The sequence below is a fragment of the Rattus rattus genome, chromosome 8 (genome assembly GCF_011064425.1).
Source record: "Rattus rattus isolate New Zealand chromosome 8, Rrattus_CSIRO_v1, whole genome shotgun sequence".
Classification (NCBI taxonomy): Eukaryota; Metazoa; Chordata; class Mammalia; order Rodentia; family Muridae; genus Rattus; species Rattus rattus.
In genome coordinates, this window is record NC_046161.1 from 72841678 (window position 1) to 72865988 (window position 24311).

The 24311-nt window shown below is 43.7% G+C and overlaps 1 protein-coding gene across 1 annotated transcript in view; it reads right to left on the reverse strand.

The window, feature by feature from the left end:
• Positions 1-10448, reverse strand: part of LOC116908215 (sialin-like) — a 17569-nt gene extending 7121 nt beyond the window's left edge. Inside the window, exons 1-2 of the mRNA XM_032911490.1 lie at positions 10281-10448; positions 589-785 (exon numbers count right to left, since the gene is read on the reverse strand). Coding sequence (XP_032767381.1) covers positions 589-785; positions 10281-10374 — 291 coding nt within the window. The 5' untranslated portion in view covers positions 10375-10448. The remainder of the gene's footprint in view (positions 1-588; positions 786-10280) is intronic.
• Between the last annotated feature and the right edge of the window lie 13863 nt (positions 10449-24311).

Consider the following 24311-nt stretch of genomic DNA (forward strand, 5'->3'; position numbering starts at 1 on the left):
TGAGTTCAGTTCCCAGCAACCACATGGTGGCTCATAACCATCTATAATGGGATGTTCTCTTCTGGCATGCAGATAGACATGCAGACAGAGCACTCCTACATAAAATACATAAGTAAATAAAATAAAAATTAAAAAAGGTTTAAAGTAGCTGGGGAGTGGTGGCACACATCCGCAATGCCAGCACTCAAGAGGCAGAGGAAGGTAGGTCTCTGAGTTCAAGCCTAGCATGGTCTTCAGAGTGAGTTCCAAGACAGTAAGAGGAATTGAAAAACAAAAATACTCTAAAACAATCGAATCTTCTGATGTACCAAAGAAATGTCTTCAGGTTCTCCTCGGGAGCCTGAAAAACTACTTTCCAAACAGATCAATGTATGTGGAAGCGTGAGCTATAATTTTAACTTAATTATTCAATTAACTCTCAAGACAAAGACCCGACCTGGAGAGTACAAAACCAAACCAAAGCAAACCAACCGAAACCAAACTCCCCAGCATTTTGGTTTCTTTCTGACAGAGGCAGATACTTTTCATTAGTTTTACTCATATTTTGGTTTCAGGTACATCCGCTTCTTGTTTAGAAACAGCACTTACTGTGTGGTTGTGGTGGACTTTTACGGGGGCAGAGTGTTCCGCACACTCCTTGGAAGTTCTGTTATCGGTCAGAGTGCTGTTGGAATCTACCATGTCCACTAGCGCCACACTCAGGTTCACCCGTAAAGCATAGAGAACGAAGAAACCACAGAATGCCAACAGTGCTAAATTGTACCGAGCAGAGCAGCACGCTGGAGCTGAAATTAAGATGGAGAGAAAACATGGAATCAGATGATTTCTAAATCATGAGAGGAAGGTTTTTAAAAGAAGATTTGTTCGGTTTTTCAAGGCAGTGTTTCTCTGTGTATCCCTGGCTGCCCTTGAACTCAGAGGTCCGCCTGCCTCTGCCTCCAGAGTGCTGCGATTAAAGGTGTGTGTCACCTCTGCCTGGCTCCTGTATCATTTTTCTCATCACAGTATTTTTTTTTATAGTTCCCCTCTTTTGCTGCACGTTGTTCATTTCTCCTCGCGCCCTGGTTGATGTGGCTTTGTCACGTGAGTGAGATCTGGGTCTGGAGGCTGAGGAAGGAGGGTGGAGAAAGAGCAGGCGAGACGGCTCAGTGTAAGGTGATTGTCAGGTCACGGAAAGCAACACGATGAGGGGAACCGACTGACTTCCCAAAGTTGTCCTGACTCCCATCCCCAACACTAATATATAAATGGTTTTTAAAAGGCGAGCAGGGGGGTGCAGAGGTGGCTCAGTGGTTAGGAGCACTGACTGCTCTTCACAGTCTGAAACCAAACGGGGTTAGGGTTAGTTGAGCAGCACCCATACAGTGAGGCTCACAGTCTGAGACTCCAGTTCTGGAGAACCCACTGCTCTCTTCCCCCCTCCGTGGTCGCTGTACGCATACATGCAGGCAAAACTATATATGTATCAAATAATTAAAAAAAGTAGGGGTGAGCAAAATGTTTCAAAATATTAATGACAATCCTTAAAAATTATAGGTCAGGCAACTTACCTTTCTGAGGTACTGTCAGTAATCAGGAAATAAAATACAAGACCACCAGACAGTTTTAAAAGTTACACTATAAATAAATCGATACCAGGTTTATGAAAATGGTTGCGCCTGTAAACCCATTCAGTCAGGAATATTTTTAGGACGGGAAATGTGCTTATGAATTCATTGGAATACTCTTTGAAATTGATCCAAGGTAAAACAAGTTTGCCTGGCAGAGAGAGCTGGTCCACTGGATACCCAGCACACTGAGTTCAAAGCAAGAGAGCATGCTTGCATGACAAACAAAGCACTCATCAAAACCAACACCAGCCTGTAATACACTCAGGTCTGTGGTGTGGGTGTGGCCGAGAACCAAGGCGAACAATGAAGGAGACCTGGGGTTGACTTAGCTCTGGCCACTTGTACTTAGAGTTACTTAGATGAAATAAACAAGATAATGACCTTTTTGTCCTCAAGGTTTTCAGTTCTAAACTGAGAGCACTTTCTGCGTGTGTGCGGTTCTGCTCTCTTTGTAAAGTACGCGTGACATCTCCCACAAGCCCGGGTTCTATTGACAGAGAAACAATGCCCGAGATAAAGGTCTGGAGAGGAAGAGTCTGGAATAAACAAAAGTCTAAGGGAGTCAGGTGTAGCCTGGCCCTACAGACAGTACAAGGTCACCCAGCTCTTAACCACATCCACTCCCAGCCTTCCCGGAGGAAAACAGGTATACACCCCTTCTGTTGAAGAGACAACCCAGCATGTTTGACATTCCTAGTTTCCCTCGTGCTGATCTGTGAGCACAAGGACCTCGTACCCTAAACATCTCCCCATTTCTAATTTTCTTTTTAAAGGAAAAAACAGTGGCTACAATAGAGACAGTGGCTGAATATACTGGCACTACGGCTAGTCTAATTAATACAGGCAAGCATAAGAGAATTTTAAGACTAGGGAACCTTCCTCATCATGATAACCATTCAAAAGTCACGTGAGAGATTTTGTCTATGTATCTCCTTATATAAGTCGCCAATCTGACCATCAACAGTGTTAGAAGAATCTGACACATTAAAGCAACACATACCAGGAAACCATTGATAACCAAGATTATGATTGAGCAACAGATAATCTATAGTAGCTCTATTCTGTAAAACTGCGGTCCTCAAACCACCCATCTCTCGATTCACATAGGCCATCTTTGAGACCTCTCTTTGTGTATCAGTAACTATTCCCAGGACTGGCAATAAAAAAGCCTAAAAACAGTTTTAAGTATGACCAAGTAATATCCCAGTATCTCAATTCGGGTGTGTCTTTTATCTCCAGACAAAAAGGCATTTGGATTCTGCATTAGCAAGGGAGAATCGGCATGTAGCGGCGTCATTTTGGGGTCAGTTGTACTGAATCCTTGTTGTTTCCCCAATCTGGGCGTCATGAGTTAAAGTCTTGATGTTTTCCCAAGCTTTTGGCTTACTCTTCCTCTTGATGGGTTTGTCATCTATCTTTAGATGATTTATTTGTTCTATGGTTTCTGGGATGCTGTCTTGTTCATATGCATCGAAGTGGGGGCCAACTGGGACTTCGTTCATTTTCTGGAAAGACATAAACATAACCTGGACCCAATGTTAGACGAAAATAGGGTCCTTACTATTGATTGGTTTCTAGAAGTTTTCACACACACACACACACACACACACACACACACACACACACACACACACACACACACTTTATGCAGTGACTCCTTAAAGACATAATGCTTTTGAGCAATAGAGAAAGCATTATTCTTTATGAAGTCAGCATAGTTAAACATTAATGTAGCATAGTGTGTCAGTTAAGTACTTAATGGAGCCATTCCACGACAGCTTAACACTGTGGATTGTAAGGGTTTTAGTAACATGACTAATATTCCAGAAACTATAAAATTCTTTAAAGTGTTTGCTAATATAAGCATGACCATATTTATTTCTTAGTTGTAATAAGTCCTAGAAAGAAAATGTATAGTTATTTGATGCTGGACGGTGGCAGCGCACACCTTTAATCCCATCACTCGGGAGGCAGAGGCAGGGGGATCTCTGTGAGTTTGAGGCCAGCCTCAAACAGAATTATTTTTAGGTCAGCCAAGGCTGCACAGAGAAACCCTGTCTCAAAAAAATAAAAACAAACAAACAAACAAACAAAAAACCAAAAAAGATAACAACAATAAAAAACAAAAAATCAAAAGGGTTACTTGGCAAAGTCAAATCCCATCCGCGGCATCATAGAATCTTCCTGGAGCTCCTAGCTCCCTGTGCCTCACCCGGGGCTGCATTCTGTGACTGAGTTCACAGGTTATGTTTATGTCTTTCCAGAAAATGAACGAAGGTCCAGATGGCACCTACTTTGATGCATATGAACAGTTCAGCATCCCAGAGAGCTTAGGACATGAGGAGCCCTATGCATGCCTGTAGTGTATTGTGTACACCCAAAGTACATTCCAGCATAGCTCTCTATATACCTGACAGCAGAGAAAGCCCCAGACACAGACAGCCATAATTTCAAATGTCAAGCTGATATACACTCAGTACTAATTATGCGCCAGAAACTTGAAATAACATGCAAAACAAGGCCTTCAGTAGAGGATAGGCTCTTGTGAGCCTCTGCTAACTTCCTCCCTTGCCAGGGTCTGACCACTTATCAGACCAAGGGCAAGCATAAAACTAAAAGAAAGACAAAATCCACTTAATTAACAATGGGCTTTAAGTTTTAAAGATTTAAACTTAAACTTAAGAATTGGAATATTTCTATTTATTTTTCTTTTCTTTGAGGCAGGGTTTCTCTGCATAGCCTTAGCTATCCTGGAACGCACTTTGCAGACCAGACTGGCCTCGAACTCAGAGATCCGTTTGAGTGCTGGATCAAAGGCATGTATCACAAATGTCCTGGCTATTGAGGAGCTTTAAAATTTAAGTCAAGGGTTGGGGATTTAGCTCAGTGGTAGAGCGCTTGCTTAGCAAGCGCAAGGCCCTGGGTTCAGTCCCCAGCTCCAAAAAAAAGAAAAAAAAATTTAAGTCAAGTTTAATTTTGAGCTTAAGACTCTCCTGCTAGGTAACAGGGTTTTCAGAAGCACCTGGGAACTAATCACAGAAAATTCTGGAGAAGAAAGCAATTGGGTTTTCCCATGCAAAGAAAATGCGGATCAGTACAACTGACACTGTAAAGGGAAAAAACTGAGACCAAAGTAAATCTCACGGAGGAAGAACTTGATGGGAGAGTTTTTCATTATTTTTAAATCCGTTTTTCACGCTGTACCAAAAAATTTTAGGTGAAAACTTTAAAAAATTCATTGTACTTTTGCTTTTCCTTTTTTTTATGGAGATTTGAGAAACATGCAATTCTGTTTGCATTTCTTGGACACTGGATACAGGATATTTTTTAAAATTTTATTCCAATTTACTATTTTCCTTCTTATAATCCATCTCAAGCCTATTTATAGAGTTATTTTTAATTTTTTTGTACCAAAACAAGAAATTAAAAAAAAAAAAAAAAAAAAAAAAGACAGTGGCAGTACAGCCTTTAATCCTAGCACTTGGGAGACAGAGACAGGAGAATCTTTGAGCTCCAGGACAGCCATGGCTAGGTAGAGACCCTGTCTTAAAAAGACAAGAACTGGGGGGCTGGTGAGATGGCTCAGCCGTTCAGAGCATTAGCTGCTCTTCCGGAGGACCCTGGGTCCTAGCACACATATGGCAGCTCACAGCTGACTGTCCAGTTCTAGGGAATCTGACATACATTCCAGGGAATCACAGACATACATGTAGGCAAAACACCAGTGCATATTAAAATAAACAAATCTTAAGCAAAAAACAAGCAACCGACTAAACAAAACCATGCCACAAAGTGTTGAATATTTTGAGCTGGGCATGGTGAATGCAAGCTTCTAGTTCCAGCACTTGGAAGGCATGGGCAGGCAACTCTCTGAGTTCAAAGCCAGCCTGGTTACAGAGCGAGTTGCAGGACAGCCAGGGCTACACAGAGAAAAAAGAAAGAAGGAGAAAGTCTCCATTTTGATGAAAAGGCTGAGATAGGATTCCTTATTTTACTGGTGCTCCCTCCGAGAGTCACCACTGGATGAATGTGCGCTGGGTCTAGGCGTCAGCAGGGACTGCACCTGTATCAGCATCAGCCATGGCTGTCCCTGGCTTCCCTTCTAGGCAGGCTCTTCCTGCTTCTTTTCTCTAGAGACAGAGGTGCCGGCAGAACAGGATCCCTGTCGTGTTTCAATAGGATTGATTTTCTTTTTTAATTTATCTTTTATTTTCAAAGCAAGGGAAAAGGGAACTCGGCTGAAGGAGCACACGGAACCTTTTTCCATTTCTGTCCCCAAGCTGCTCTTGTCCCATCTGTTCCTACTTTCTGTTAGACTTCCAGGACCTCATCCCATATGTTTCCACCTTCCCGTTACATTCACAATCCTTCTGCAACATTTCTTTTCAAGTTAGGCCCGTTTCCATTCACAGCGAGTTTCTGTCCTTCATGTGCTAATTTATGTACTAGGTCAGTTAAGATATTCAATGGCTGAGAAATGCCTACTAAAAGCTGGCTGATAACAAGGTCAGACCATTGAGCTGTACAACCAGCGGGGTAACAATCTTTTTGGTAGAGCATGTGCAATTTGTATATAAAACATATGCGCCTTGTCCTTTTGAAAAGCCATCTGGAAGCAGATGGTGGCGGCATAACATTGTCGGGCGCCTGCTTTTAATCCCAGCACTCTGGAGGCAGAGGCAGGAGGAGCTCTGAGTTCAATGCCAGCCTGGTCTACAGAGTGAGTTCTCGAATAGCCAGGGTTTCATAGTGAGACCCTATCTTGAGAAAAACAAAACAAAATTCTAAACACCCTGAAGTCTGGGGTGCCTAACTCAGGCGGCAGCTGCGGGGCCCTGTCCGCTTTTCCTTGGAACTCAGGTGTTGTACCAAGCAGCTCCAAGCTCTGCCAGAGCCAGGCAGAAGGAAGGGCCTGTGGACCAAGGGCTCTGAGTTCCAGTCACGTGGTTCAGGAGAACGAGCCCCAGGTGCACGGAGATGGGTGACCTGGGTATGCCTGAGCGGTTGTGGCACTCCATCAGACCTGCCCTGCCAAGAGCTGTTTCAGCAGAAAATTGTCTTTTCTCCCATCTCTTTGTTTCTCTTTCTCGCTCTCAAATAATCCTTCTGAGCCAGTCCAAGCAATGCATTACTGTATTCTAGTTGCAAAATAATTGACAGAAAATTTACCCACCTTTAGTTCCTATGTGCTACCAATATTTTTTTTTTTTTTTTTTTTTTTTTTTTTTTCTTTTTTTTCTTTTTTCTTTTTTTCTGAGCTGGGGACCCGAACCCAGGGCCTTGCGCTTGCTAGGCAAGCGCTCTACCACTGAGCTAAATCCCCATCCCCGCTTCCAATATTTAATATCAACAGTTACTTGGTTAGGAAGCCAAGGTTTACATTTTACAGTTACTTGTACAGAGCTGTAAAGCTCTTGCTTTTCAAATATTTTCTTCTGGTCTATTCACTAATTTATTTTTATTTCTCTGTGCATTGTTGTTTTGCCTGCAAACAACACACACACACACACACACACACACACACACACACACACACACGTGAAGGTGTTGGATCTCCTGGAACTGGCTGCCATATGGTTGTTGGGAATTGAACCCAGGTCCTCTGGAAGAGCAGCCAGTGCTCTTGACCGCTGACCCATTTCTCCAGCCGCCCCCTCTGGGTCTTAGCAAACGTTTTAATAATTGTATAATGTTCTCTGTCACAGAAGACTGATTAGAACCCATGGTTCTTTCTACTTTTTCACTTAAGATCCTGACTCCCTGGTCAAGACGACCGAATTCCTGCCTTTTGCTTCTATGTAAAGAAAATTGTTCTTACCCTCTCTGATGGTCAAGCCCCTCGCGTTGACTGTGGGGTTCTTTGCCAACAACAGCGCTGGGAGTGTTGATACGCGTCAGGCAAGAAGGGAATCAGGCTCACCGCACTTCAGCAGCCGGTGGTGGTTCAAACCCCGGACGGACAGCTTGTTTAAGGCACATTTAAGTACAGCACAATTTTGGAAAAATGTTTCCTGATGACAATTAAGTCAATCCCCTGTTTACAATGAGGCTTAAGGCATCACAAAGTACGCGTGACCTCTTCCATAAAGATCAGTTCTATAGACTGAGAGACAATGTCCGAGATAAAGGTCTGGGGAAGAGGCTGGGATGAACATTCAAGTCTGGGGAGTCAGGCGTGGCCTGGCCCTACAGACAGCACAGGTCACCAAGCTCTTAACCCTATCCACTGCCAGCCTTCTGGGTGGAAAAAGGGTTATACATCTCTTCCGTTGAAGAGACAACCCTGTGTGTTTAACATTCCTGGTTTCCCTGGTGTCTTCTCCAACTTTCCATCTCAACTGAGCTGTGAAGATTAAAGACCACAGGAAATCACAGTACATATTCACGAAATCTCCATCGCCATACCTGAGAGAATGCTTTTTGCTTGTTTGTTTGGGGAGGGGGTTTAAGACAGGGCTTCTTTGTCTAGCCTTGTCTATCCTGGAACTCGCTCTCTAAGCCAGGCTGGTCCTGAACTCAGCGATCCACCTGCCTCTGTTTTCCAAGTGCTGGGATGAAAGGCATGCGACATCACTGGCTGGCTCTGAGAAAGCTTTTCTAATAAAATAAAGTGCTACATACCTACGTAAGGGAGAAAAGGGGCCCGGCCGGTCTTGGGAGATGAGCCAGGAAAGGCCTTTTTTGGAAGAGGGATATTTAATGGAGGCTCCTTCCATGAGCAGAAATTGCCAGGTAGCTGTCGGGGTGGGGTGGGTGTGAGGACAGCCCTGCGAGGAAAAGCAGGAGGACATGCAGAAGCAGGGACTGAGGGAGGCACAGGGAGAACATAGGACCTTCCCTCGCCTCGGCCAGTTTACTAACCATAGCTAATGTCACCAAGCGCTTACTGTACTGAGCTCGTGTTACAGAATGATGGGGACAAACTGCAAACACACAGAACACTACTCAGCACCCAGTAGCTTCAGTAACTGAACTGCTATCACTGCTTCCTCTGGACCCTGGAGATTGAGCTCATTAACAAGCGTGGTTATTTCTCATTTGTGTGAAATTAAGTTTTGCAGGGCATGAGGCTCCTTGTGGAACAGACAGGACTGCCAAGAAGGTAGATATCCTGACCAAAGTGGTGGGAGTGACTGCTTAATATGCAGCTTCAAGTGCGATTGTCTGCAGCAGAGGCGGTTGGCAGCTGGCAGGGCCGCTGAGAAGGATGTGATGACGAAGCACAGGTACAGGAATCTAGAGCAGTGGCAGAGTGTCAAACCCAAGAGGAAAGTAAAAGGGGCTAGAGGAGTAAACCAGTGTTCAGAGTGCTTGCTTATCATGCATTCAGGAGGTGGAGGCCGGAGGATCAGGAGTACAAAGTCACCCTCAGTTACATACTAGAAACCAAAGAAAACCATCCGTCCATCCATCTATCCAACTAACCAACCAACCAACCAACCAAAAAATGCAAGTCCTAGGTTCAAACCCACGGATGCCTTACAATTTTCAAAATAAAACATCCTATTTTAGATTAAAAAAAAATCTGTTATGTATATGAATGCTTTCCTGTATCTATGTCTGTGTACCGCATGTGTGCCTGAGTAGGGTGCTGGATCTCCTGACCTGGAGTTACAGATGGTTGTAAGCTTTCATGTGGGTGCTGGGAACGGAACCCACGTCCTCTGGAAGAGCAGCCAGTGCTCTAACTGCTGAGCCACCTTTCCAGTTCCCCAACAAACTATTCTAAAAATAAAACGAAACCTAAACAAATCACCAAGAAGCCAACAAAAGAGTTCTGAATAAAGTCAGAAAGTAGGGTAGTTACTCACACTAGGAAGGATGCCCTATTTGCATATGTATGATTAAAACAGCTACGAAAGAATTCTTTGATAATGTCAACAAAAGAGACAGCCGCAGAAGACTGTTCCAGGCCAACAAATGCAAATTTCCAGTTCAAGTCTTTCTCACACCTATGTGTGTGCAAGCCGATTTGTCCTTTAGTTTTCTGTAGCTTCAGGAAGCTACATTACAAAAGTGTAGCGAAATCCAGTGAAGACACATACTTGTGTTTTGGGGGACGGTGGGTATGGATACTAGAACCTTGTCAGGCAAGTACTATACTGCCCCCCAGCAGGGAAGATGCTTTTCTAAGTATCACCCGCAAGACCTTTGGCACAGCATATTATCTTAGATTAGTACAGATATCTTATCTTGAGAATAACCTGTTTCCTAACTTAAACTGTAGTCTGATAGACAAGGAAAAAATAGAAATGTCTGCATTATTTCGGTCTCTTACAGTACAAAGTCAAGATATTTGCGGGATTATGCAACTGTTCTCTGCACACTCAACAGCTGTTAACTCTTTGTTGTTGTTGTTTTTGTCTCTCTTCCCTGAACAAGGCGCTACCAGATCACATGCTTGCAGACCGGCATAGGCGGAAACCTGGCGGCCGCTGGAGGAGAACGAGAGGCTCTTTGGCCCTTTGCTCATTGACTGGGTTTGGCTACTCATCCGATCCCGAATTGCTTCGGCCGGGCCAGCGCCACAGGCAGCTCTGTCCGGTCCTACAGGCTTACACCTGCTACCTGTCCCCCGACCCTACCGTCACTCGGGGAGCCCACGGCCGGGAACCACCCGCCTGCCCGGAACGCTGTCACTAGCAACCTCCCGGGGGTCCCGCGGCTCACCCGCTTCGATCTGCCGGGCGCTAGGCAGGAGCGGGGTGCTGTCCGAGCTTTCCTCATCATCGTTTCCCGCCGGACCCCGAAGCAGGGGCCTCATGACGCCTGGAGAGCAGATGTGCCACTATCGTTGCTTGGCTGACAGAGATCTCGGCAGGACAGCCCCTCGCCGCGCTGGCTGGGCGAGACAGGATATTGCTCCACCCCCTGCACCACCTAGGCCCCGCCCAGCTCTGGTTACGTGTTCCTAAGGCGCCATCTTAGTTTCGGGCAACCCCTGTGTGGGCTGGGCTGGGTTGGGCGTGGCGCGAGGTGTGTTGCGGGCGGTGAGGAGTACACGTCTCTCTTTCCTTAGTAAGAGCCGGGGCACTGGGCAGCCAGTAGGCGGCGATGGGGGCTTGCATCTCGTAGTGATAGGGAGCTAGGGAAATGGACAGGGAGTATTTGCCTTCCAGATGTCTGTAGTAGAGTTGCCAATCTTTATCTGTTTTATGACAGCATATGATTTTGAAGTGGAAAAGTAGCAAAGGAAAGCATGTTTTGTCTGACCAAATTGCCCTTTTCAGAGGTGAACCCCCATGTAGGCAGCTGCTTTTTCTTTTTAGGAAGGTATTACGGATTAAACCAGGGCCTCACACATATTAGACTAACGTTCATACCATAGACCTACATCCCCAGCAGGCAGGCCACGTGATGTATGAGCGTGGGGGAGTTTTCTCTGTAAATCTAATTTGGGCAGATTTTTTTCCTACTGCTGACTCTAGGAAAGAGGAAGTAGGAAAACGCTTCAGTCAGCCTTGGTGGGGCCATTGGGCCTCTGAGTAATAAAGGCCATATCTGCAGACTGGTGGAAAAGACATGATGTGGTAGATGCCCTTGGAGAATTCCAGACGGACCAAGAAAGGGCAGAGGCTCAGTAAGCCAGGTGAGGCCCCTGTCTAGAAGAAGGTCTGAGACTTACTAAAGACATCCCTAACTCTTGGGCCAGGAAATGCTGCTGTGCAAGTTTTCAAGTTGAAACAACCACACCTTGTAGATTTCAAACCGACAGTCGTAAAGACAGACTCTTGAGTTTGCGCATACCCACCTGGCAAGCTCTTATAAAATGTATGTTCAAACAGTAGTCCTGGTGCGGTTAATTTGATGCATCAGTTTGCTTGTCCAGCACGTGGGTGGACTTCAATCTATTGAAGGTTTGATTTGAACAAAAAGACCAGCTTCCCTAACTCATTCCCTTATACTTCTGCTCCCGCCCCTGAGTTTGGAGGGGAAGGCAGACCGGCTTCAGATTTCATTAGTCTCCGGGTTCTCAGCTTTCTGCACCTCTGCTGTTCTGTATGCGCCAATAGCTTTGTTCAATACTGTATCTCCTCTCCCTTATTGGTTCCGTTTCTCTGAGAAAAGATTGCTAAAATTGTCCTTGGCTGGGAATCTTCCAACATAGGGAGTCAGATTCCAACAGCCTTGGAACGTTTGAAATTAGAAGCACTGTGTTTAAGTATACTTATTACTTGAGAAGGTTCAGGTTACAGAAAAGTTGCAAAGTCAATGCCCAGAGTTTGAGGTAGGATAGGAAGACCAGCCTTGCTTTTTTTTTTTTTTTTCTTTCTTTTTTTTTGAGACCGGGTTTCTCTGTGCAGCCTTAGCTGTCCTGGAACTCACTCTGTAGACCAGGCTGGCTCTGCCACTCCAGTGCTGGGATTAAAGGCAAGGACCACCCCTGCCCTGCTTATGTGTGTGTGTGGGCAGTTCTTAGCAACACTTTAAAGTGTAACTTAAAGGCCACCAAAATCATATATATATATATATGTGCTGTCGAATCACTTAGGTGCAAGTCTCACTTAGCTTTGAGAAAGCCACACCTACACTTCTTCGGGGAGTATTACCCTTTTTTCCAAACATCAGTTGTTCTCCCTAACAGCAATGCATAAATCTTTGTTAAAGTCTTTTCAAAATAAATGTCACCCCTGCTCATACGGGCTATGCTGAAATTCTTTTCTGCAGTGAAGTCAAGATCCTGAGTTTATCTGAGTAGAAGACTAAGAACTCAGGCTGCTCTAGGTGACAACGTGGATTGCAGATCTGCCCTGGCCCATAAGCAACTGCTCCTGACAAGCTCTCCATACAGTGTGCCACATTTGACCCCCTTTTAAGATCTATTAGAGCATGACACATTTGTTTCAACTATGGAAGCAGTGTTGGTATTTATTGACCATCATACTTTATTTGGAATTTTTTACTTTTTACCTCTTCCCTCCTGCCCCGCCCTTCCAGGGTTTATTTAAGATGCCATATTAAGTTTCATTATTGTATCTCCTTAGGCTCCCCCAGACTGTGACAGTCTCCCAGACTTTCCCTTTTTGCTGACCTTGTCACTTTTATAGAATACTGATGCTTTTCTAGAAAGTCTCTCAATCTGAGTTTGTCTAATGTTTTCCTTACAATTAAACCAGTACTTTGTAGTTTCATTTTCACTTTGTTTGTTTTATAATGTTTCCAAGAGCCAAAAAACCCCAAACCAAACAAACAAACACTCCCCACCCATCAAATAACAACAATAAACAATTGACTAAACAAACAAACAAACAAAGATCTGGATTGTCTTGGAGACAGGCCAGAGCAAGGCGCTGTTCCTGTCATACAGTCTCAGGGAATGTGCTGGATAGGATGCAATTGGTGATTGGTGGTTGGCGCTTGGCGATATTAGGCTTCATTGGATGCCTGGCTCAGAGTTTGTCATTTTTTTTAATGACTATTTTAAACCTCTTTTTATACCTTTCTTTTTGGAAGAGAGCCAGCGTGTTCACCCTGCTCTTATGGGCCCAGAGCACAGTTCTTTCATACGGGAGATTTGCCTCACCTTCCCTTTTTCCCTGTTCTTACTACTCTGGACCCCTGGCTATTGTATACTTTATTTCATAATCTAACACATTCCTTATTCTGTTGGTTAGATTTTCAACTGTGTTATTTATTTTGATGATCAGATTGCTACAGTTTTGGTAATGGGGAGCTCTGTTAGTTGGCTGTGAGTCTCTCACCTGTTCCGCTTGCTGATTGTTTCCCATCGTTTGTCTTGAGGCAGAGTCTCCGACTGGCGTACCACTCATAAGGCAGCAGGGGATGCCCTTGAACTTGAGCAGTATGCCTGCCTCGGCCTCCCACCATGGCTGATTTATGGTTATGGTTTGTGAGCAAAACTTTTCCTTTCTGGTACAGTAGATGTTCAGTTTTCTTTTTCCAAGCTCACGATAAGTCTGAATTCATTTTCAGAACATGGATTGTACATGGATGGCATCTGTGGAAGCAGATTATTTTTCAAAAGATTTATTCATTTATTATATGTACACTGTAGCTATCTTCACACACACCAGAAGAGGGCATCAGATCTATTACAGATGGTTGTGAGCCACCATGTGGTTTCTGGGAATTGAACTCAGGACTCTGGATGAGCAGTCAGTGCTCTTAGCTGCTGAGACCTCTCTCCAGTCCTCAGATCTTTTTTAATAGGTCATAGTGTAAAAAGATCATAGATACTGTGAGTTTTGTATAAGTCAGTGGGTAGCAACTTAGTTCCTTGTTTGTTTTACAAGTCTTAGTGTCAACACAGAATGTAGAAAAAACAAGCATAATTAGGTTCTTTTTTTTTTTTTAGGTTTTCTTTATACATTTTGTGTTATTCCTTTCCGGTTTCCGCAAACATCCCCTCCCCCCCCTTCCTTATTGTTTCCTCCCAACCTTTTCCCCACAGTCTAGTTCACAAGGAGAATCTTAATATTCATTGCTACCTATGAGGTCAGGTCCAAGTCCATGCTTAATGCTCTGGTTGCTTAGGTTAGGTTCTTTTATATTTCTCTGATTCTCCCATTTTTCTCCAAGGAGAATAATCTAGGAAGTCTGCTGTGGCTTATTCTGGCCTAAAGGAAATGCTTTGTAGTTTCGTTTTTACTTATTTATTTTAGAATGTTTTCAAGAGGCAACCCCCAAACAAATAAAACCCCCAAAGAAACCCTAGAAAACAAAAATCAAAACAAAAGAAAACAAACAAACAAGCCAAAATAAAAAAAAAATAACAAACAAAAAACCAAGGTCTCATGTAATCCCAGCTGACCTAACTTTGTATGTAGTCAATGATGGCTTGACAAATCTTCTCTTCTCTCCTCCACCAATAGAAAGGGCTTACAGATGTGCACTACCACACTCCAAGTACCCATCATTACACCCTATGGTCCAGAACCACCATATAGGATGTAATACCATACCCAGCGTTTGATTTATTTTTATTTTAATATAAAATGGCTTTCTCTCCATTTATCTGTTGTTTTTGTTTTTTTTTGAGACAGTGTCTTATGTAGCACAACGTGCACCTCAAACTCATGATCCTCCTGCTTCTGCCTCCCAAGTGCTAAGGTTACACAGACAACACAAACAGTATGTGTGTACACACACACACACACACACACGCACACACACACGCACACACACACGCACACACACGTGTAGCTCCTGTGTAGGTAGTCACAGCCCTGTGAGTCCAGGAGCACACAGGATTTTACCTGGAGCTCAGGATTCCACACAGTTCCCCACCTTCTTTTAGCTTTCCTGTCACTACGTGCACTCAAGGTGCACAGAAAGATATACACACAGGAAAAGCACCCATACGTATTAAAAAAAATTAAGTAGATGAAACATTTCAGAATGCATATAATTTTATCTAATTCAGAGAAATTGAAATAAATCAAAATCTGCAAATCTTGTAAATATCAGTGGAGCACACAGTGCAACTGTTGGAGACTCACCAAGTAACTAGGAGAAACAGAATGAGTTTGAAAAGTGACCTAAAAGTGCTCACACAACAACCCAACCTTGAGTGACTCTGGCAGATGAGACAATTAAGGGTAAACTGTGTTCTGGGTAGGTGTCAAACCACAGTCCTGCTGTATCAGCCTTTCCTCTTGGGTCAGAATTCTCTCTACATTTGCGTTCTGTAGAGAGAATCCGTTATGTGCTATGTGGAAGCATCACCTGTCAATCAAAAACCTATGGCCAATTAGCGTAGGCAGAAAATCGGTGGGAGGCGGGAGTTTCAGTATGAGGAGAAAATACTGGGAGTCAGGCAAAGGAGATTTGCCCTGAACTCTAGAGGAGATGGACAAATGAAACTGAGGAGAACTAACTAACCATGCGGAAGACATAGGATAGTTTAAACTGGTTATTATGAGCTAGTTGGGGGAACAAGCCAAAGTTTATGGCCTCCCCATTTATTGTCTCAAGAGTCATTATTCTGGGAACAAAAAGGCTGGGTAGAAAACTCACAACTGCAACATTCCTGTTTTCCTCTCAAAGAAAAGTGTAGTGGCTCATAAATTAATTGTCATTACTTATATAACAGAAAGAAAAACCATCATATAATCTGAAAACATTGCTGTTTAACATAATCCACATATAAAAATGTTTCTTCTGTCCCTTCCTCTGTCCCTCTGTGTCTCCCTCCCTTTTTTTCCTCTTTGTGCCTGGGCTGGAAGCCATGACCTTTGGCCTGCTAGGCAGACAGTCCACCAGATTGCTCAGTACCACTCAGTATACCCCAAACTTCACGTTTTTAGTGATACAGTTTGATGGGGTTTGATAGAGGAATGCCCGTAGCCAGGAAACCATCAGAGTCAAAGTAACATCCATAGTCTTCTCAGTGCCTCTTGTTGTGGCCAGGACACTTAAGATGGGATCTGCCCCCCCCTTTTGTAAGATTTATTTATTTATTATGTATAGAGTATTCTGCCTACATGTTTGCCTGCAAGCCATAAGAAGGCACCAGATCTCATTATAGATGGTTGTGAGCCACCGTATGGTTGCTGGGAATTGAACTCAGGACCTCTGAAGAGCACCCATTGCTCTTGACCTCTGAACCATTCTGAAGCTCGTGGATCTGCATTTTTAAACTGAACAGATAGTTCTGCATTCCTAACCATGCTGTACAGTATGCTCGAGAACGTACTCATATTGTTTAACTGAAATTTTATACATCTATCTACCTATCTATCTATCTATCTATCTATCTATCTATCTATCTATCTATCTATCAATCTACCTACCTACCTACCTACTTACCTACCTATTAATGTTTTGAGACAGGGCTTCTCTGTGCAGCCCTGGCTGTCCTAGAACTAACTCTGTAGTCCAGACTGGTCTTGAACTCGCAGAGATCCTCCTGCCTCTGCCTCCTGAGTGCTGGCATTAAAGGTTAAATACCAAGCTATTATTACATTTTTAATTGCATTTCTCAGGAATAAAAATTGCAATCCTATAAATCTAGTGTCAATTAATAATGTTATTCTGCTACTAAATCAGGATATTAAAATTCACTTCTTTTGCTAGGTGATGGTGGCACACACCTTTACACACAGCCAGCACTCAGGAGGCAGAGGCAGGTGGATCTCTGAGTTTGAGGCTAGCCTGGTCTACAGTGTTCCAGGACAGCCAAGGGTATACAGAAACCCTGTCTTGAATCTCCCCTCCCTCCATGCCGATTCACTTCCTCCTATTTTAAAAAGTTCTGTCAGACTCAAATATCTATCACTATGGATAATAAAATAAATAAAAAAAGAACTTGACAACAAAACCAAAATGGAGTTTAGAGAGCTTGCTTAGTTGACCTGCTCTCCCCAGCCTTCAGTTGAATTATTGGGTGACATGCATGTGGATAAGTAGTGATGGTATGTGTGGGGACACCATTTCACTTAAAGGAAAGCATGCTAAGTAGTTTCTGTTTTTACTTACAATAGGTGGGCATAAGACAGTAAGAACTATCCAAGTTTGAGCACAGTTTTAGGGGGAAAGTTCCAAAAATACTATGAAGGATAGAGCAATCAAAGTTATTTAATCTGTTAGATTTTGCACCTCCCTCTATATCGATTTGTGCTTGTTTGGAAAAACAGCCCAGTAGCTCTATTGCTTCATTGTGACGTCAGCAGAGACACCCGGTCCATCTTTCTAAAGACCCTCAGCGAGATAAGGAAAAATAGCTCCTTTTTGTTTGCTACAGATTTTCCCCTAGCAAAAACACCATGTAGGGCGATTTCTACCTGATAGAGAGAGACAACTGTAGTATGGCTAAAAGTCGATGTTACTATTTCTTAAAGTGGCTGAGCCAAAAGCTTGCAAGCTATAACTCACGTAAAATCATGCATTCATTCCACGTAATATATGTATCGGACATGGTGGTGCACATACTATTCACATCTCCAAATATTCATTGGCTTAGAAATAATTTTTTATTTTAAAAAGAATTTTATTATTATTTTAAAATGTGTGCACATGACGCATAAGGGTGTGGGTACACATACAGTGAGGCCAGAAGAGGACGTTGGATTCCCTGAAGCTGGAGTTATAGGCAGTTGTGAGCCGTCTGACATGGTTGTGGGGATTGAACCTGTTCTTTACAAGAGCAGCCTGGACGCTTAACTGCTGAGTCCTCTCCTTAGCCCCTCATTCTTATTTTAGAGCTGAGGAAACCCGATGTCATTGAGGGTAAATTGTGTAACACCAAAGCCAAATCTGTGTCTCTCTGGCTTCTAATCCCTGTTCTTTCCATGTTGTGTTCCAGTCGATGAATCTCCATGTGCAAGGAGCTAAGGAGTTTGTTGGTCCATCACGTAAACCCACCGTCAGTGGGAAGAGTTTCAGGATGAAGGCTCTGTGATGTGCTACAGAGTACGTTAAGGCTAGGACCGGGGGCGGGGAGCAGCTTCTACTGTTAAGTCCTACGGGCTGGCACAGAGTCAATGGGAATCCCAAGAAAGTAGAAGCCAGGAGGACTGGAGAGATAGCTCAGTGGTTATGACTGTTTGCTGTGCAGTCACAAAGACTGGCGTTTGGATCATAGCACCCACGTATATGACCAGGTATGCCCTGCAGACCTGCAGACCTGGAACTCCAGCTCCTCGAAATCTCATGCCCTCTTTTGGCCCCTGTAAGCACACTAGCATGCAGGTGCACGCGCTCTCGGGCACACAAACACACACACACATACACACACACACACACACACACGTACTATTCGTTTTTTATATTTATTTATTTATTATGTATACATCATATAGCTTTCTGCCTGCATGTATGCCTGCAGGCCAGAAGAGGGCACCAGACCTTGATTATAGATGGTTGTGAGCCACCATGTGGTTGCTGGGAATTGAGCTCAGGACCTCTGGAAGAGCAGACAGTGCTCTTACCTCTGAGCCATCTCTCCAGCCCCCACTATTCCTTTTTTTTATAAAGGTCTTTTGGTAACATAGCTTTTTTAAAAATACCAAACGCTCAGAAAGTACATTTTGGGAACCAAAATACAATCCCAGTCCAAACTTAGAGGGCTGTTGGTATCTACCTTTCCGTTACTATAACAAATTACTGAGAGAATAAACTTAGAGAATTTTTTTTTCTCCTTCTAAGGAGGGACCCAGAACCTCACACATCCTTGACCTTGGATTTCCCAATCTCCAGACCTGTGTGATAAATTTCCAGGTTTGTACGTTAGGAAGTCTGGAATGGCTAAAGGCACATGGTAACAGAATGCCTATTTTCCCTTCTCCTTGATTTTTTCCCAGTAAGCTCGACTCAGGTGTAGAAAAGGATCCATTGCAGTTTGTATGCTGATGCCGATAATATGGTGCACTAACTCCTCTGAGCACTAGGTGGCAGGCTGGTGCAGAATGATCACAGCAGGAGAAAATTTGGCCTCTGTCTTCCATGGCATTGACGGACTGAAAACCATCTGCTTACTTTCACCAGATTTGAAATGTAAAGTTTGGGTGAATTCACGGGTTTGTTATTTCATGGGCTTATATTCGAAATTTCTTCTAGTTTCTGCTTTTAGACATTCAAACACACACGACAGGTCTAACTGTAGACCAAAGAACTGTTTCCTTTAACGTTATTGCTCAAGCTCCTGGACTGACATCTAGAACTGAAAGACCACAATAGAAAGATGCAAACATTCTCTAAAATCTAACTTTGATCACCTAATGAAAGTAAAAACCTCACCCAACCGAACAAAACATCCAGAGATTCTAGAAGTGGTGATGATTACAATTATAGTGTGATATTGACCGGAGATTCTAGACGTGGCCACTAAAATTATAATGTGATATAGGAATGCGATATTGATGACTCCTGGAGAATACAAAAGTATCCCCTTCCTTACTGTTTTGAGAAGTCAAAGGCTCAGCCTAAATTGGGTTCCATCCTGTCAAGAACTCTGACCCGGTTGTCTCTTTATCTTACTCCTTTCTGCTTTGGAATGGCATTGCCTCCACTACTGAGGCTCAACGTCTCAAGCCCAAACAAAACAACTTTGGATTGGACAGAAGTACATTTTTGGAACAAATTGCTTTGCCCCAAATGATTGCCTTAGGACTGATGTATCCTGTTACTGTCTCTGACGCTTCCTGAGTGTCTGTTCAGTTCTAGCCCAAGTGCCCTCCATCCCTCCCCACCCTGTGCTAGGTTGTATCCTTGTCAAAACGAGAGCTCTGCTTTGTTAGTGTTGTCGCAATGTTACACATTAAGCTCCAACGCTAGCACCCAAGGTCCAAACTGCTTACTTAAAAAAAAAAAAAAAAAAAAAGACGGCAAAAAAACAAACTTTTGTGTCAAACTTTTCCAAGAAAAATTTAACTTGATATTTAATTCTAAATATTTTCATTCTCAAAAATCTTTTTTCTTTCCTGGAGCTTAGTCAAAATAGGAAGTGTCTCTTGTTCCTAGGCAAACTTGTGCACAGATTTTACAACAAGACAACTAACTAAAAGAATCGTCCTGAAAGGTGTGGCTGCTGCTGGGTAAACTGCCATCTACCGCTAAAAGGTTTTGAAACTGTTTTCAGAAAGGCTATGGAGGAGTTTGGAACTAGCGACTAGAAAGCCCGAGGATTCTGTAAATAGAGTTTAATGGGTGTCTTACTTAGGGTTTTACTGCTGTGAAGAGATACCATGACCAAGGCAACTCTTAATAAAGACAACATTTATTTGGGGCTGGCTTACGGGGCCAGTGGGTCAGTCCATTATCATCAAGGTGGGAACATGGCAGCATCCAGGCAGGCATGGCGTAGGAGGAGCTGAGAGTTCTACATCTTCGTTAAAGGAAGTCAGGAGCAGACCGTTTTCAGGCAGCTAGAAGGAGGGTCTCAAAGCCCACCTCTACACTTCCTCCAAGGAAGCCACGACTACTCCAACAAGGTCACACTCCCTACCCTAAAAGTGCCACTCCCTGGGCCATGCATATTTAAACTACCACAATGGTCCATTCTCTTGTGAGTTCAGAAGCCCAGAATGCTGATACAAATATAGACAGTGGAAACTTCTCTTGTGAGGTTTTAGAGGGGAACATAGCTGTATTAGGAACTAGGCTAGAGGTCATCTGTATGATATTCTGGCAAAGAATCTGTTGTATTTCTGCCTGCTGTGGGTTATCCACTAGAGAAGCCATTCTGACATGGGTGTTTAAACCAATAAAACGTCTTTATTAACCTGCCAGTGACTGCACTGGGTACTTGGGATCCCTCTGTAGCACTGAGCCTTTCTCATGGTGAACTTTTAAGCACAAAAACTGTATCAAAAATATCTATCATGAAATATATCACAAAAATTGACATACTTTAGTTAACGAGAACAGTTAGCCAGAAGCAGCACTATAGAAGCCAAAAAACTTCTACATAGGTTAGGATGTTTAGAGACTTTCCCAGAACTGTGGACTTCGATAGGATTAGGTCTTTGCTTTCTCTTTTTTCTTTTTTTCTTTTTTTCTTTTTTTTTTCGGAGCTGGGGACCGAACCCAGGGCCTTGTGCTTCCTAGGCAAGCGCTCTACCATTGAGCTAAATCCCCAACCCCTACCCCGAATTTCTTTAAGAGAAGTTTGGCGCTTTACACTAGGACGACAGGAAAGGTTGTTCTGGGGGAAATCTCCATTCGCCAGAGGCTCCATCTTGTGACGATGCAAATTCAGGAGCCTGAAATAAGACCACCACGGGAAGTTTCCCTGCTCAAAAAACCACCACCTCAGAAAGTGTTTTCCAAGTCAGTATGCACAGGCTGCCGCAACTGTGGTCTGTGGCCGTGGCTCTCAACCTTCCTAATGCTGTGACCCTTTAACACAGTTCCTCATGTTGTGGTTCTCCCCCCCCCCCACCTCAAGATTATTTTGTTGCTGCTTCATAACTGTAATTTTGCTACCGTTAGGAATCATAATGTAAATATCTGTGTCATCTGATGGCCTCAGGCAACTCCTGTAAAAGGAGCGGGGACCCACGGGTTAAGAACCACTGGGTTATGGGATCAGTTTCACCGAGTGGCCTAGGGAGGGCACTGTGAAGGAGAGGCCTGAGGAGAATCTAGGATGTTGGACCATGGGAAATCTGTTGGGGGAAAGCGAATGTGAGGAGTAGACCAGCCCAGGAAAGAAGCTGTAACTGTAGACAATAGAGCGGAGGCGAGGGGCTACCCAAGCACTTTTGGAATTCGGATGATTCCATCAGGGGTCCTGGATGCTAGACGTGCAGCTGTAGGGTTTGGTGTTCTCCCTCCTAGAGTTCAGCTTGCTCTTATCTAATCGTTCCTGATGGGCTCCTGTTCTTCACTTTGGAACGGAACTGCTCGTTTGGTGCCATGGTATATTGGCGACGTAAACTTATTTTTGGCTTTATAGGAGCTCCCAGTTAAGAGCTGCTGGCATTTCAGAAGAGACTCTGCTCTTAGACTTTTGAACTGTGTTCGGGGATTGCTAAAAACTATGAGAACTTTTGAAGTTGAACCAAACGCATTTTGCATTCTGAGATGGCTATGAGCCTCTTTGGAGGAAGATTCAGCTTAGAAGTACGGTGCTGGGTGTCAAGTTAATGAAGAGTGGGTGGGCCTGTGAGATGAATATGGATTGTCACCCGGAGACAAATCTCTACACGTCTGTGAGGAATTTTCTAGGTAGGTTAGTGGTAGGCTGAATTTTCTAGACATGTTAGTTAGTGACAGATGTTGGAAGATGCACTCTAAAGGTGAGCGGACCGGGATCCTTGACTGAATAAAAAGGAGAAAGTGAGCGGAGTACAAGGATACTGTAGTCTTCCCTTCTGGGTCCTAGGTCAGCTGCAATCCTTCCGTATTGCCCTATCTTCATTGACACGAGGAACTATATCCTCAAACCATGAGTCAAAGCAAGCCCCCACAACAGAAATGACTACCCGAATGCAGGGAAATAATAGAGTTTTCTATTTTAGTGTAGCAGTAACCCTGGAAAGGAGCAATAAGAACATTGTAGATACTCTTTCTTTCCTTCCTCCTTTCTTTCTTTCCTTCCTCCTTTCTTTCTTTCTCTCTTTCTTTCTTTCTTTCTTTCTTTCTTTCCTCTCTCTCTCTCTCTTTCTTTCTTCCTTGAAGCTCTCTCCTGATGCTTTTTTATTTTGAAGATTTATTTATTATATATGAGTACACTGTAGCTGTCTTCAGACACACCAGAAGAGGGCATCGGATCCCATTACAGATGGTGGTGAGTCACCATGTGGTTGCTGGGATCTGAACTCAGAACCTCTGGAAAAGCAGTCAGTGCTCTTAACGGCTGAGCCATCTCTCCAGCCTATAGATACTGATAATTGTGCCCTTAATGAACCATGCTGTGCATGGTTAGTTTAAGATAGCGTTCTTTTAGGAGAAAATAAAGCTACCTGTGGTTGTAAATTAATAGAGCATAAGTTCTGTACTCAGATAATAACAAGAGTGAAGCTGGGACCATAAAGTCAAGGAACGGAGTGGATTCATGACCGATTTCTTCTTTGTTCCCGCTTTATTCTGCATGGGTGCACACACTCTTTTATGTGTATGGGTGCACTGAGTGCATATGTGTGGAGGTCAGGCAACTCTGGGTGTCATCTTCAGGAACGCCTGCCATTCACCTCTTTTGAGAAAAAGCTCTTCATTGTTGGGCCAGAACTCACCAATTAGGCTAGATTCACTGGGTGGTGAGCCCCCAAAGTATACATCACTAGGCAGTCCAGGAGGGGAAAGGGATCCAGTGGCAGGCAATTGCTCCAATCGTTAGGGGACGCACATGAAGATCAAGCTGCACCTCTGCCACACACGTGTAGGGAGCCTATTCCAGCCCATGCGTGCTCTTTGGGTGATGGTTTGGTCTCAGTGGGTCTGGATGTCCCAGGGTTGGGTGGTACCGGGGGTTCGGGGGGCTTCCCCTTCTCTGAGAAGGGGCTGTCATAGGTGGAGGTATTTATAAGGGTGTGCCTGGGAGGAGTGGTGGAGGGGAGGAGGGGAAGAGGAGGAAGTTACTGCCATCTGGATGTAAAGTGAAGAAAAAAAAATAAATGATTGATTACCAGGTCTGGTGAAATGGCTCAGAGGGTAGAGGCATTTGTTGCCAAACCTGAGAACCTGAGTTCAATCCCTAGGACTTGCATGGTAGAAGAATGTGAGTTTTTGTGATCTATGTACTTCCGTCAGGCACGCATTCCTAACCACAAAAAAAAAAAAAAAAAAAACCAAACATATTCAAGACGAAAGGGTGCATATTATCATACCTGACATTTGAATGTGGATTTTTTTTCTTTTTTTCGGAGCTGGGGACTGAACCCAGGGCCTTGCACTTGCTAGGCAAGCACTCTACCACTGAGCTAAATCCCCAATCCTGTGTGTGGATTCTTAGGATCAAACTCAGGTCCTTGAGCGTGCAACGCAAGCACTTTATTGATTAAGCCATTTCTCCAACGGCCAATTTTATTTTAATACATCGGCCACCTGCTTTATACACATACTAGCTATAGGTTGTAATTAAATGTATATAATCTTATTATTCTTTTCTTGATGCAACTCCCTTTTGAGAAACAAATGTGTTTTTCTAGAAGTACAGCAGGCAAACACATTTTAGTAGAAGAAAGTAAATATAATTTTGTTCCAGCCACTGCAGTATAATTGGGTGACTAAAATACGTCTGTGGAAGGGTGAGCCATGCTTAAAATAAAACATGCTTAGCATGGGTGGGGAAATTGCTTC